At 36.1% G+C, this 15,243-nt stretch overlaps 1 protein-coding gene across 1 annotated transcript; it reads left to right on the forward strand.

The window, feature by feature from the left end:
- The first annotated feature begins 1,098 nt into the window (after positions 1–1,098).
- LOC121461883 (olfactory receptor 4A5-like) lies at positions 1,099–2,040 on the forward strand. The gene has a single exon (XM_041673223.1). It carries the CDS (start codon positions 1,099–1,101, stop codon positions 2,038–2,040), a length of 942 nt encoding a protein of 313 aa, XP_041529157.1.
- Positions 2,041–15,243: the final 13,203 nt, after the last annotated feature.

The following is a 15,243-nucleotide window of genomic DNA, read 5'->3' on the forward strand; positions in this document are numbered from 1 at the left end:
TTCAACTACTATTTTTGAATTTAAGCCAAGCAGTTTTATATCTGTCTGTTAATATATGTAAATATATTATATGTATAGTATGTATATATACATACATGTATATTTTATCACAGTCACCCTTTATATAGATAAGAATGATTTCTGGATCAAAATAAAATTCAGGATATCAATTATAAATGCCTAATGATGTTAAAGTATTCTTATACTGAAGAAAATCAATGGCTTATTAGTCTCTTTGGTGATTTCTGAATAAAATATTTAAGGGATCATAGCAATAAGTCAACTGGAATGTGCATCTTTTGTTGTATCCAGTGTTAGAATGTGATTATTGTTTAATTTCTACAAGGTCAAATAATAAGTATTATGTTATTACATATGTAACAATAGAAAATATCACATCATCTTATTTATAGTGTTATATATTATATGAATATAAGAAAGAAATAAAATTATTTTGGGTTCATTATTAAATGTATCTTATTAAGAAAAGTGTCAGAATGTAAAGAAATTAATATGTATTATGTTCTGGAAACTTGATATGGACTTTTATTTGTGAATCTTAAAATGATCCAAGCAAAGTTGTTGAGACATACATACAGAGTTACCTTCTATGACTTAGTTTGATAAAATTATTTTATGAAATATAATAAGTTATTTTTTAAATAAAATTTTAAGAATTATGTTGATTCTTTAAGTATAAAACTGAGTAAGAGAGTTTTAATAGAAATCAAATCTTTAAAATGAATCAGATGATATGCCCACCATTTTAAATATTGCATTATAATATTTAATTATACTGTGGAACAAAACTTTGAAACTTTTGTTTGATCTCAGATACAAAGATCAACCTAAGTCACGACAACAAACCTGTTTGCTGGGGCTCAACAAAATCAACCAAAGAAAAATAGCATTATCAACATATCAATGGTGCTCCATGGAAAATAAATCTGCTATATGCTTTTCAAAACCCAATTGGGATTCATATCTAAAAACTGAGGATGCTGTTGATTATAAGATAAAACGTTTCTTGGCCATGATCACAATTTTATTACAGGTGTTCCTGAGGTATTATCTCTGGATCTACTCTTGTCAGACTAAATGGAGCAGAACAACGTGACAGAATTTATCCTGCTAGGTCTCACAGGAGATTCTGCAGGGAGAAAAGCATTGTTTGTCGTATTTTTACTCATCTACATTGTGACAATGGTGGGCAACCTGCTCATTGTGGGGACAGTGATTGCCAGTCCCTCACTGAACTCCCCAATGTACTTCTTCCTTGCATGTTTGTCACTCATGGATGCTCTTTATTCCACTGCCTTCTCGCCAAAGTTGATTATGGACTTGGTCTGCAGCAGAAAAACAATTTCAGTTTCAGCCTGCATAGGCCAGCTCTTTGTAGATCACTTATTTGGTGGTGCTGAGGTTTTCCTTCTGGTTTTCATGGCCTATGACCGCTACGTAGCCATCTGTAAACCACTGCATTATATGACCATCATGAATCGTCGGGTTTGCGTTCTCCTATTAGTGGCAGCCTTTGCTGGAGGTTTTGCCCACTCTTTTGTTCAAGTTATCTTTGTTTACAACCTCCCCTTTTGTGGCCCCAATGTCATTGATCACTTTATCTGTGACATGTACCCATTACTGGGATTAGCCTGTACTGACACTTATTTAATTGGCCTCACTGTGGTTGTCAATGGTGGAGCAATTTGTATGACTGTCTTTATCCTTCTCCTAGTCTCCTATGGGATTATTCTAAACTCTCTTAAAGCCTATAGTGAGGAAGGGAGGCGTAAAGCCCTGTCCACCTGCAGTTCCCACATCATGGTAGTTGTCCTCTTTTTTGTTCCCTGTATTTTCATGTATGTTAGACCTGTCTCCAACTTTCCTATTGATAAATCCCTGACTGTAATTTATACAATTATCACCCCCATGTTAAATCCTTTAATATATACACTGAGAAATTCAGAGATGAAGAGTTGTATGGAAAAACTTTGGTATGGAAGACTAACTACAGAAAGATTAAGAATGTTTCCTTGCTGAACACACAGTAATTTCAAAGCTACAAATCAACAATAACTGCTACAAAGGATGCAGTATGCTCAGAGAATTCTTCAGGTACGCTTTTCTTTGTACAAAGTCATGGAGGAGAAGAATCAATTTTCTATTGATATTAAAATTAATCTAATAGAATTTTGAGTATTACATATTAAGAAAAAAACTAAGCTAATCTTTTAAATATTTTTAATATAATTTTAGATAGGGCATAGAAAAGGGGTTTATTTTCTAATCAGTCAGCTAATCAAGATTTTGAAATTATGATCATGTGCATTTATGAGAAATCAATGAGAACAATTCCTAGATAAATTCCTGGAAAAATTTTTCTAAACTAAATACACACCATACATTTCTAATGTAATATAATCTGCATGGCATATTTTAATACCTGTGCACTGTTTCAGGGTTTCTTCTTTTTTCTGGGTTAATTTTAACACATTTTTTCATTTCATGTACTCTAATGATAGATGATATTATGATTAGCTAAAGATATGAATAGTTTCATTATATGAGATTCAGTTGAAGATAGCAAAAGATTACAGTTTTTGTTGACAGAATAACGATTATTTAAAAACCATATTATGCCAAATTATGAACACGTTTTTGTTTTTTGTCACTAGTTACCAATATAACTTTTTCAGTTTTTTTAAAAAAATAGGTGTATGTAATAATTATTTGTTATTAAATAAATCAAGAAAATAAAATGTTGTTATTATAGACAGTGTTTTTACTAAATATTGTATTTTACTTGAATATTTTATTTATAGATTTAAACTTATATATACATTTTTAAATTTTAGATTATGTTTTTAGACTACAGCCATGTTGGTTCATCCGTATTCTGAATACAATATAAGTTTAGTATTTATAGTCTTAACATCTGCTATTAAGAGGATATTTAATAGTAGATAAAGTTGTATAGAATGAACAAGGCTAGACATTCAGGTAAAATAGTTTACTATTTGAAAATGTGTCTTAGAACACTCATCCTTTAAAATATAAGTTTATGCATATCTGAAATACATGCAACTTATTTATAGATTTTGTATTTTACATATGTATTGGTAATAAATCAATTGAAAGTATTTTGTGTAAGTAACTTGTGGAGTTGATGAAGATCTTCTCCCATTCAGAAGGTTGGCTTTTTGTCTAATTGTCTGTGTCCTTTGCTTTACAGAAGCTTCTTAGTTTCAGGAGGACCCATTTATTAATTGTTGCTCCTATTGTCTGTGCTACTGGGGTTATATGTAGGAAGTGGTCTCCTGTGCCTATAAATTGCAGGTTACTTCCCACTTTCTATCAGGTACTCTTTCTATCAGATACTCTTCTATCAGGTTCAGTGTGGTCAGACTTATACTGAGGTCTTTAATCTATTTTTATTAAATGGTGCTGGCATAACTGGATGTCAACCTATAGAAGTATGAAAATACATCCATATCTATCACCATGCACAAAGCTCAAGTCAAAATGGATTAAAGACCTCAATATTGATTATTTAACTTAATAATCTTCAGTTTCATTCATTATTGCTACAAATTAGTGGTATTCCTCTTTTTAAAGGCTGAAACACATCTCACAGTGTGTTTTTATTAAATATTGCTTTCTTCTTTTTATTATTTATAATTTATTTTTTATTTTTATTAAAAATTTCCCCCTCCTCCCCTCCTCCTATTTCCTTCCCCCCTCCCCCACCCTCCCCCTCCTTCTGCAGTCCAAAGAGCAGTCAGGGTTCCCTGCCCTGTGGGAAGTCCAAGGTCCTCCACCCTCCATCCAGGTCTAGGAAGGTGAGCATTTAAACAGACTAGACTCCCACAAAGCCAGTACATGCAGTAGGATCAAAACCCACTGCCATTGTCCTTGGCTTCTCAGTCAGCCCTCCATGTCAGCCACATTCAGAGAGTCCGGTTTGATCACATGCTCCATCAGTCCTAGTCCAGCTGGCCTTGGTGAGCCCCCATTAAATCAGCCCTACCATCTCAGTGGGTGGGCACACCCCAAACGGTCCTGACTTTCTTGCTCATGTTCTCCCTCCTTTTGCTCCTCATTTGGACCTTGGGAGCTCAGTCCAGTGCTCCAATATGGGTCTCTGTCTCTATCTCCATCCATCACCAGATGAAGGTTCTTTATCAATGGCTTCTCAGTCAGCCCCCATTTACAGCCATGTTCAGAGAGTCCTATATGATCGCATGCTCGTGCAGTCCTGGTCCAGCTGGATTTGGTGAGCTCCCATTAGAACAGGCACACTGTCTCTGTGGGTGGACCAACACCTCGCCATCCAGACTTCCTTGCTCATCTCCTCCCTCCTTCTGCTCTTCAACTGGACCTTGAGGGCTCATTCCATTGCTCTGATGAGGGACTTTGTCTCTATCTCCATCAGTCGCCGGGCAAAGACTTTATGGTGATATTCGAGATAATCATCAGTGTGATAGTGGGGCAAGGCCAGTTCAGGCACTCTCTACTCTGCTGCCCTAGGACCTAGCTGGGGACACCCCGTGGACACCTGTTATAGGAGCAGCGAAGAAGATATCTACATTAAGGGAGCCATTTTAGGGTTGGCAAGAGACTTGGCTCTAGAGGGGATCCCAGGTGCTCTCTTCTTTATTTATACATGGATTCATTATCATGTTGGTTGATTCTATCTTGACTAAGGTCAATGCTTCCTACATGAGAAGGAAATATTTTTTTAGTCACACAGGCATTCACAAACTCCTATCCTTGAATGTGGCATGGATTGCATAGTAGTGTTTTCTGACATAGCTGTGCAATTTTATGTTCTTACCAACAATATCTAAGGGGTTCATTTTATGAACAACTTCTTTTTGATATATTTTTATATTTTGCTTATTTGCTTATTTATTTCCTTTTTTACTCTATCTTATTTTGAAAATAACATTTTGTTTACTCATACTGGAGAGTACTTGGGGATAAGAGCACTTGTTACTTTTCATTTATTTTTTCATTCATTTATTTATTTTTTAAAAATATTTAATTTTTTGTACATACTGACAGCAAATTTCCCTCCCTCCTTTCCTCCAAATCTCTTTCCCAACTCCCTTATGAAATCCTATCCTCTCCCCGTCAGCCTCTCTCCAGAAGAGGGCAAGCTTCCCTTGGAAAACTTCAGTCAACTCAATCAATAACTCTAAATATGTCACACATATAATTAATATTTAAAATTGGAAGACCTCAATCAATAACTCTGATTGGCTCTGAGTTATTCTTTAAATGCATGGGGATTTATTTGGTATTTTCCTACAAAAATGTGTTCATTAAAAATGGTCATTCCTGTCTATATATTGATGTCCTCTTAGCAGCAAACAATACATTTCAAAGGAGTAACACAAACTATAATGATGTAGTATTGTCAGACGCAATGAAGATCTGGCCCAAGATGGATGTAGGGTAGAATCCTTCCCGGTAAGCCACACAGATTATTAGAAATGGGTTAGTCAAGATGTGAGAGACAGTAAGAGGCTAGAGCTAATGGGCCAGGCAGTGTTTAAATGAATACAGTTTGTGTGTTGTTATTTCGGGTATAAAGCTAACCATGTGGGAGCCGGGCGGGATGAAGCAGGCCTGCCCACAGGTCCTTCTACACTATAAACTTTGTGTTAGATCTCAGTGGAGCTCATACTAGTCACATTCATCTACCATCTAAGAAACTCAATGATGATAAATGAGAGAGAGAAGCTGGGTCAAAAAAATTGTATCATTATGTAAACCATCACTTGACCATTTTATCAGTTAGTAGATGCATGTCTTTTGGATAGAAAATCTTTCTCAGGGTCCCGACTTCTTTGCTCATGTTCTCCCTCCTTCTGCTCCTCATTGGGACTTTGGGAGCTCAGTCCAGTGCTCCAGTGTGGGTCTCTGTCTCTATCTCCATCCATCACCAGATGAAGGTTCTATGATGATATGCAAGATATTCATCAGTATTGCTCAAGGATAGGGTCATTTCAGGTTCCCTATTCTCAACTGCCCAAGGAACTAACTGGGGACCTCAGCTTGGGCACCTGGGAGCCCCTCTAGGGTCAGGTCTCTTGCCAGCCCTAAAGTGGTTCCCTTAACTAAGAATTGTGGTTCCGTGCTCCCCTGTCCAACCTTCCTTTATCCCAATCCTCCTGCTTTCCCAAGGCCCGACCTCCTTCCCTTCTAACTTTTCTCTCCCCATCTCCCCTTACCCCCAACCCACCCCACCCCAAGATCCCAATTTTCTCCCCGTCAATTTTGTCTACTTCCCTTAGCCAAGAGGATAACTATATGTTTTTCCTTGGGTTCCCCTTCTTACTTAGCTTCTTTAGATTCACCTATTGTAGACTCCGTGACCCTTATTTATGGCTAGAAACCAATTATGAGTGAGTACATCCCATGTTCATCTTTTTGGGTCTGGGATACCTCACTCAGGATAGTGTTTTCTATTTCCATCCACGAGGGATGCACCCACCCACTGAGACAGTGGAGCTGATCTATTGAGAGCTCACCAAGACCAGCTGGACTGTGACTGAAAAAGCATGGGATAAAACTGGACTCTCTGAACATGGCGAACTATGAGGGCTGATGAGACGCAAAGGACAATGGCACGGGGGTTTGATCCTACGTAATGTGATGGCTTTGTGGGAGCCCAGCCAGTTTGGATGTTCACCTTCCTAGATATGGACGGAGGTGGGAGGTCCTAGGTCTTACCACAGGGCAGAAAACCCTGACTGCTCTTTGGACTGGAGAAGGAGGGGGAAAGGAGTGGGGGGAGAGGGAGAAGGGTGGGAGGAGGGGGCGTAGGGGGGGAGGAGGGGGAGGGAAATGGGAGGCTGGGAGAAGGTGGAAACTTGTTTTTTTTTTCTCCTTTTCTCAATAAAAAAAAATTAAAAAAAAAAGAAAACTCAACTAAATTTTAAAATGCCTCGGAAATTTGGAAAAAAAGGAAGAGGAGGAGGCTCGCCTTCCAGGGTCACACTGAGTCAAAGTTTAAAGGTCCACCCAAGGGCTAGTTAATGCCCCAGGAGGGCCGACTTGTGTGGACTTGGCTATGCCATTGCATCGGGCCTAGCCATAGTCCCCTGGCCTGTTAACAGGGACATTCTTCTCTGTCCGTCCAGTTGCAAAGATAACCTCCTTGTCTGTCATTTCACCGCATGAAGGACATGAGTGAATTGTGCATCTAACCCAAAGAACCTTCTTTCTAAATGCCTGTAAAATGAATCAAGGAGCAGCTCCATTCATCTCTGATGAGCACTCACAGTTTTTTGGGTTTTTTTTTAAGTCCCATTTTTAACTTTTCCTGTTTGTACTTGGGGATAAAAATGAAAGTTTCAGAGAAAAACAACAACAAAAAAGTTACCATTAAGTTGGGTTTTTTTCTTTTCTGCAGTTTTACTCTCTGATCTCCAAATATTTTTAGACTGGCCAAATAAAAGCTTAAAGTGGCCTTCGATATTAATTCTGCAGGTTAAACAGATTCTGAAATATTGATTCCTTGCTTGTCGAACTATACTACACACACATTCTTAATCATACCGGCTCACGGAACTAGGTTCTAGATGACACACTTCACCGTGTTTACGGGAACATGGAGTCTAACCACGGAGTTATCTTCCTGTGCACAGATCTGAAGACTGTCCGTTTCCCAAAGGCTCTTTAGCTTAGAGGGGTCCATTCTGGGTGGTCCAGGCGTGTACACAACTCCAGGGATCCATCTAAGACAGGAAGGAACAATGCTTGTATCTGAGAATCAGAACTTATTGTCCAAATGGTATGCACCCACTGAAAATAAGATGAAATAATATAGATGTACGCCATTAAATCCAGATATTCAATAATGCCCAGAGGGAAGGGGAAAAATGAGTTCCCTGCAACCTGTGAGCAGAAAGGACCCAGAATAGCTTTTAAGAACTACTCATACAGAAGAACGGCAACCGGCTGGCACAGTGTATTATGGCTGAAACCCCAGAATAAAAGCCTGCCATTTAGCGGTGTGCAAGATAAAAAAAAAAAAAAGAAAAAGAAAATCTTTCTCAGATATCTGTTATATCCTTTTCTTTCTAGAGCAGGTATGATAAATTCAATTAATGCACAGACTATGTGCTTATACTATTATTATTATTATTATTCTTTCACAGTTTTTTTACAATAATATAGTGATTATATATGCTGGAAGTTTTATCCATTTTCTTAAAATGACATGATTTCATTTTCTTACTTAGGGTAAATAAAACTCAGTTGGGCCTATAGCTCCATAAATGGGTGCTTACATAACACATGTGAAGCCCTAGTTAAAGTCTAAGTATTACACAAGCAACACCAAACAAACCTGTGTGGAAATGATAGTATATTTTTAATCAAAGAACCTGGGAAGTGGAAAGAGATGATTCATGAATTCAAGATCATCTATAAGACATCCAGTATCAAAAATGAAAACAAATAATGAAAAAGTCATGTATTTGAAAGAGAGCAAAGAGAGTATATGACCTTGTTGGGATGGAGAAAAGGAGAAATGATACAATTATAAACTCAAAAATAAAAAAATAAATCTAAAAACGGAAAAAAAGAAAAAAAAAAACCTAACAACAACGAAACCAAATACATTACAAAACTCCAGTGTATTCATTTTCAAAATACACTATTAGGAAACTAGCAAATGACCAAAGTATCCACTAAGTGTTTCACTGTGTTACTAATCATCAGGGAAATGAAAATAATAGCTGAAGGTAGATGTCATTTCACATTTGTTAGAATAGTTGCTGTCAAAAGGCAGAAGGTCTAGGCTTGGTGGCATCAGCCTAGAATTTGGGATACTGAAACAATTGTGTCACCAATTCAAGACCAATTAGAGTTCCATTGTAGACCCTTTATAAACAGAACAAAACTCCAAAATAATACATAAATTCTATAAATCAAATCAAAATAAAATGGATGTTCTTGATGTGAGGAACAAAAATCATTCTGCATTCTTTTTGGAGATATTGACTCAAGAGTTCTTATTATGGAAATATGTTTGGAAAAGAAAAGAAATGATGGAGATGAGCCAAGTTCAGTTCCCATTTCCCATGTGGCAGCTCCCTCTTTCGGACTCTTTGGACATCTACTTCCACGTGTATGTAAAGTTTCATGTAAGAAAGCGTACAAATAACTAAAAGTAAAATATTTTAAAAATGAAAATATTCATTATCAATAAATCCTACTACTGTTAATTTAGACAAAACTGAACATATTTTAAAGAACTATGTTCATATTCACTGTTGTGTTATTTTTAAATGAATATAAACTCTGAAATTTCTTTTCCTTGAGGAATGAATAAGGACAATGTGATATAAAATAACACAATATTCAGGAGGAAAGATACATAGCCTCTCATTGCAATTTGCATTGTTAAACTAAATCATATCTCAAATCTCAGGCCCAAAATGGCAGATAATGCATTATTTCAGTTGTGTGGGAGGATTTTTAGACTTATAGGAGCAGAGCACAATGCTTGTCAAAACATAGAACAAAAAGAACAATGTGAAAGGCTTTAATATTAATACTTAGCAACAATGATTCCACATTATAACTATGATGGCTAATCTTGGTTGCCATCATGACTACATCTAAGATCAACTAAAACCCAAGCTGTTGAGCATACCTGTGAAGGATTTTTCTAGATTGGATTATTGGGATAAGAAGTCCTATACTAAACCTCAGCCATACCTTCTTGTCTTCCTTTCTTAAAAGGACTTTAAAAAAGGAGGCTTCTGCTTTTTAGCCTGCTTGCTTTTATGCATGATACCAAGTTCATCTATCATATAAATGAGGCATTCCATCAACAGCATTAGAAACATTTTCTTTGGGATTTCACATATACTAAAGATCAGCAGAGATATCTAGCTCCGAGGACTGAACAACTATCAGATTCTGTACTTTACATTAAAATATAGCTATTGTTGGACCACCTGGAGCACAGCCTATAAATCAATCCAATCTCCTTATATTATATTCACTTAATCCATTCTGTTTCTCTAGAGAACCCTGACTAAAACAGTAGTCAATAACATGATAACTGTTTGTAATTATGAAAATCAGGACAAATAGATATTAATTTTTCTAAGCATTTACATAAAATGCCTTAAGAAAATAATCAATCACCTGTAAGATAAGTGTATTATTGACTTACTTATCATGATCACTTTATTGTGTCTACATTTAACCAAATATCAGTAATATACTTGAAATACATGAAACTACTAATTTTAAATTTTATACCAATAAAACTAGTATACTTGAAAGAAAGTAAACAATGTGGTTGATACTACTAAAATATGACTATATACAATATCATTATATGCACTACTATGTGCACTTTACTTTGTAGAAATTTTCATTCAAGATATTCCAGGGGAGATGTACAGATTATATTGCTATATTTGTAAACAATTGGTTAAATTTTAGTCTTAATTTTGCTATCAATTTACAACTGAATTCCTACTGATATTTATTTTGATTGAGTGAAATTCTTTGAAATATGTATCAGTATATGTTATAGACATGTGACTAGTGACTTCAGGATCCATTTTAGTGACTATTTTCTGAGGTATCTCAAAGACATAGTCTCCTACTTGTTTTCTCTTTCTCTACTTCTGTACTAAAACACAGTCTGCAAATTAAAACAACTTTGAGATATCATCTTACACCTGTCAGAATGGCTAAAATCAAAAACACTAATGATAGCCTTTGCTGGAGAGGTTGTGGAGAAAGGGGTACAATCATCCATTGCTGGTGGGAATGCAAACTTGTGCAACCACTTTGGAAATCAATGTGGTGATTCCTCAGGAAATTCGGGATCAGCCTACCCCTGGACCCAGCAATACCACTCTTGGGAATATACCCAAGAGATGCCCTATCATATGACAAAAGCATTTGTTCAACTATGTTCATAGCAGCATTATTTGTAATAGCCAGAAACTGGAAACAACCTAGATGTCCTTCAGTGGAAGAATGGATGAAGAAAGTGTGGAATATATACACATTAGAGTACTACTCAGCGGTAAAAAACAATGACTTCTCGAGTTTTGCCTGCAAATGGATGGAAATAGAAAACACTATCCTGAGTGAGGTAACCAAAACCCAAAAAGATGAACATGGGATGTACTCACTCATAATTGGTTTCTAGCCATAAATAAAGGTCACAGAGTCTGTAATTTGTGATCCTAAAGAAGCTAAATAAGAAGGTGAACCCAAAGAGAAACATATAATTATCCTCCTGGCTATGGGAAGTAGACAAGATTGCCGGGCAAAAAACTGGGATCTTGGGGGTGGGGCGGGATGGGGGTAAGGGGAGAGGGGGAGAGAAAAGTGAGAAGGGGAGGATGGGGGGAACTTGGGGAAACGGGATGATTGGGATATAGGAGGGTTGGATAGGGGAGCAGGGAAGCACATATCTTAATTAAGGGAGCCACCTTAGGGTTGGCAAGAGTCTCGAACCTAGAGTGGCTCCCAGGTGCCCAGGGCGATGTCCCCAGTTAGTTCCTGGGGCAGCTGACGATAGGGAACCTGAAATGACCCTATCCTATAGCCATACTGATGAATATCTTGCATATCACCATAGAACCTTCATTTGGCGATGGATGGAAATAGAGACGGAGACCCACACTGGAGCACCAGACTGAGCTCCCAAGGTCCCAATGAGGAGCAGAAGGAGGGAGAACATGAGCAAAGAAGTCAGGACCACGAGGGGTTCACCCACCCTCTGAGACAGTGGAGCTGATCTACTGGGAGCACACCACGGCCAGCTGGACTGTGACTGAAAAAGCAAGGGATAAAACCGGACTTTCTGAACATGGAGGACAATGAGGGCTGATGAGAAGCCAAGGACAATGGCACTGGGTTTTGATCCTACTTCATGTTCTGGCTTTGTGGGAGCCTAACCAGTTTGGATGTTCACCTTCCTAGACCTGGATGGAGGGGGGAGGACCTTGGATTTTCCACGGGGCAGGGAACCCTGACAGCTCTTCGGACTGGAGAGGGAGGAGGAGAAAAGTGGGGGAAGGGGGAGAGGGGCGGGAGGATGGGGAGGGAAATGGGAGGCTGGGAGATGGAAATACTTTTTCTTTTAAATAAAAAAAAAATTAAAACACAGTCAGCCAACTGTTCTCTAAAGCTATATAAACTTGAACTTTTTCCCTTAAGGAACATACCTACATTTGAATTAAGCCTTTTGTAAGTTTGAAATTAATATTTCTCATGTTTTTGCTGTATGGTCAATTATCAACTGGTAAAGAATAAGTTAAATAATATACTCAAAGTGATTTTCATATATGAAATTTTATACATTCTTTTTATTGGCCAAGATTGGACATTATTATTTGGTAATTTGTCCTCAATTTGTTTACTCATGATAATTTCCTCAAGTCTATAGTGGTTGTCCTTGGGGGTATCTGAGGAGATGCATAGCCTACCTTCAAAATTACAAATAAGGTCCCAGTGAATCTAATTAGAGGAAAATTACCATTGGAGACACCAATGATGGATAGTTTGTCATGGTGTGTTATATAAAATATCCACAGACTTTGCTCTTCCCTTAGAATGTTTGTCTCTATCAGTATTCATGGAGCTGGGCTTTCAAAATCAGAAATGATAAACTCACATAAGAATGAAGGAATACAGATTAAGACTATTTCTACCCTTCAAGCAATCTAAGTTCAACTGCATCTACAGGCTAGTATACCTGAGACCCCAGTGTTTCAAAGATTTCATTATTTTAATTTTTGTATAAAACATAATTACAATTATTTTTATTAAGTCTTTATTGTCTCCAACAAAATTTACCTATGTATCCTCAGCATGCATATTTAATATTTATTTACTATTTCAAGAAATTTTTAAAAAAGAAATATTTCAGATTTCTGTGTTGCAAATCAATACCAGGTTTGCAATAATAGGATATTCTAAATATTCAGTTGAAAAATACTAACAAGGTTAAAAAGTAATACTTCATTTTTTTCTGAATGACTGTTCAGTCTGAATTCTTGCAAGCATGAAGAGAATTGTTTAGCTGGAAGCATTTCAAAATCCAGATTAGCACTTGTGTCATTTTGATCTCTCTTAAGAAGTGGAATCAAGCCGGGTGGTGGTGGCGCATGCCTTTAATCCCAGCACTCGGGAGGCAGAGGCAGGCGGATCTCTGTGAGTTCGAGACCAGCCTGGTCTACAAGAGCTAGTTCCAGGACAGGCTCCAAAGCCACAGAGAAACCCTGTCTCGTAAAACCAAAAAAAAAAAAAAGTGGAATCAATGTGTGAAGTTGTCATCATTCTGGACCAGAAATCAAGAACCACATTTCTGAATTTGAGCTGAATGAATATGCCCTTCATAGGTAACTAAGGAAGTATATTTATTTGTAAGGGTCTTTTAAAATTTTGTCTGTGAGGTTGTGATGATCATTCATTATGCATCCATTGTGACCATTAAAATGTCTATGGATCCATATAAAACTGTAATGCTTTTGCATGTCTTAACACTATAAAAATCTGAAATATGTTTTCCTGATTACTGTTCTTAACAACTAATTTCCAAAGCAACTACTTAAGGAATCTTCCACTAAACAATCAGTTGATAGTTTCAAGTAATGTTTAGCATTGTTGAATATGTTAAACATTAGAAGATGATGTAACACTGCAGTAGTTGAATGAGGGGAATCAAAGAAACTAGCATAATTTTTAAGCCTGCTGCTACTTCAGTTGGTGTAAATAGCAGGACAACAAATAAGTAGAGGAAGAACAAAATCAACCATCAGGTTCAGTGAAGTGAGGAGTATACAAAGAATATAGAATAGAGGTAGGTGCTTCCTAAAAGGTAATATAGGGCAAGAAGATAGATTCTTTTTTAAATTGGACTTACATAAGTGTGATGACAGAATAATATAATACAGGGAGAAAATTGATGATTAGGGAAATGGAGGGGAAATTCATTTAGTGTTCTTGAGAGTATTAAAGAGTTGGGCTGGTGAGATGACTCAGCTGATAAAAATGCCTGCCATGGAACCTGATGACTAGAGTTTTATCCTCCTCCAGGACATACATGATTTAAAAGGAGAACTGCCTCCTGCAAGTTGTCCTCTGACCTCCTCATGTATGCCATGGCATGTGTACTTATAATGGTATGGTAACTTGGTGTATGAAATCAATCCTGCACCCCTCTTCTCTCTCTTCTCCTCCCTCTCTATCTTTCTTGATTGATTATTTCCTCCTATTAGTTTCATTCTTTAATGTAAGATTTCTTCTGTCTTCCTACATTAACAGTATATATATATATATATTACAACATTGTATTTTATTTAACTATTATCATTTATTTTACTATTTCATTTTTTGCTTCCTCTATTCATAAATAAAACAGCAGAGTGTGTCCTCATGTTCTGTGACTTTAATGTTTTGGAACAGATTTAAAGACTAGAACTAGTAAGATGATAAATACTTGTATTTTCTTATTTAATATAGATTGTCAAATTTTATCCAAAATACAAAATTTGCATTGAACTTTAGAATACAAAAATATCCTTTTCAACTGCACAAGCAATTTGTTGATGATCTGTTAGGTACAGATTTACATTTGAATTTCTGCATTCTATATTTTTCACTTTCTTCTAATGAGTGAATTTTAGCATCTTATAAAACTTTTTAAAACATTTGAAAGTATTTCTTTTATTGAACTTTAAATATTAAAGTTTTTATTAAAATAATTTGCTTATAATTTGCTTTTTTGAAATCATAATATAATATACCTTATGTTGTTGTCTTTCATTATTATCTTGCATGCTTTTGTTTCTTTTATGTTTCTTTTATATATTGTTTTAACTTTATATTTTATATTTAATCCATATTATTTTGTTTTTTTCTTATTATACTAAATTTATGTCTGATTTTATCTGGTAGTTGTAAAATATAGTTGTTAAAACTCATTTATTTAACAATCTGTTCTTTTCCCTCATATATCTCTAATATGTTATATTTCTTTCAATTAGTCTGTAAGAAAACTGAATTTGGAAACTCCTGTTTGTTTTATCTATAAGTGTGGGGATAAAGTAAGTCATGATCTCTATTTTCTTGTTTTCAGAATAAATAATTTTTTTTTTAAAAAATTCATGAAGTCATTGATAAAATTTCAAATAATTTGTTTGTCTCCTGACATGAAAATATACAGAAGGAACAAAGTATAAAATATAT

The sequence above is a fragment of the Microtus oregoni genome, unplaced genomic scaffold (assembly GCF_018167655.1).
Source record: "Microtus oregoni isolate MIOR12 unplaced genomic scaffold, Mior012 000023F_ref0000262, whole genome shotgun sequence".
Taxonomy (NCBI): Eukaryota; Metazoa; Chordata; class Mammalia; order Rodentia; family Cricetidae; genus Microtus; species Microtus oregoni.

Coding starts and splice junctions, on each gene's coding strand:
- LOC121461883 (XM_041673223.1), top strand. CDS start 1,099: ATGGAGCAGAACAACGTGACAGAATTTATCCTGCTAGGTCTCACAGGA.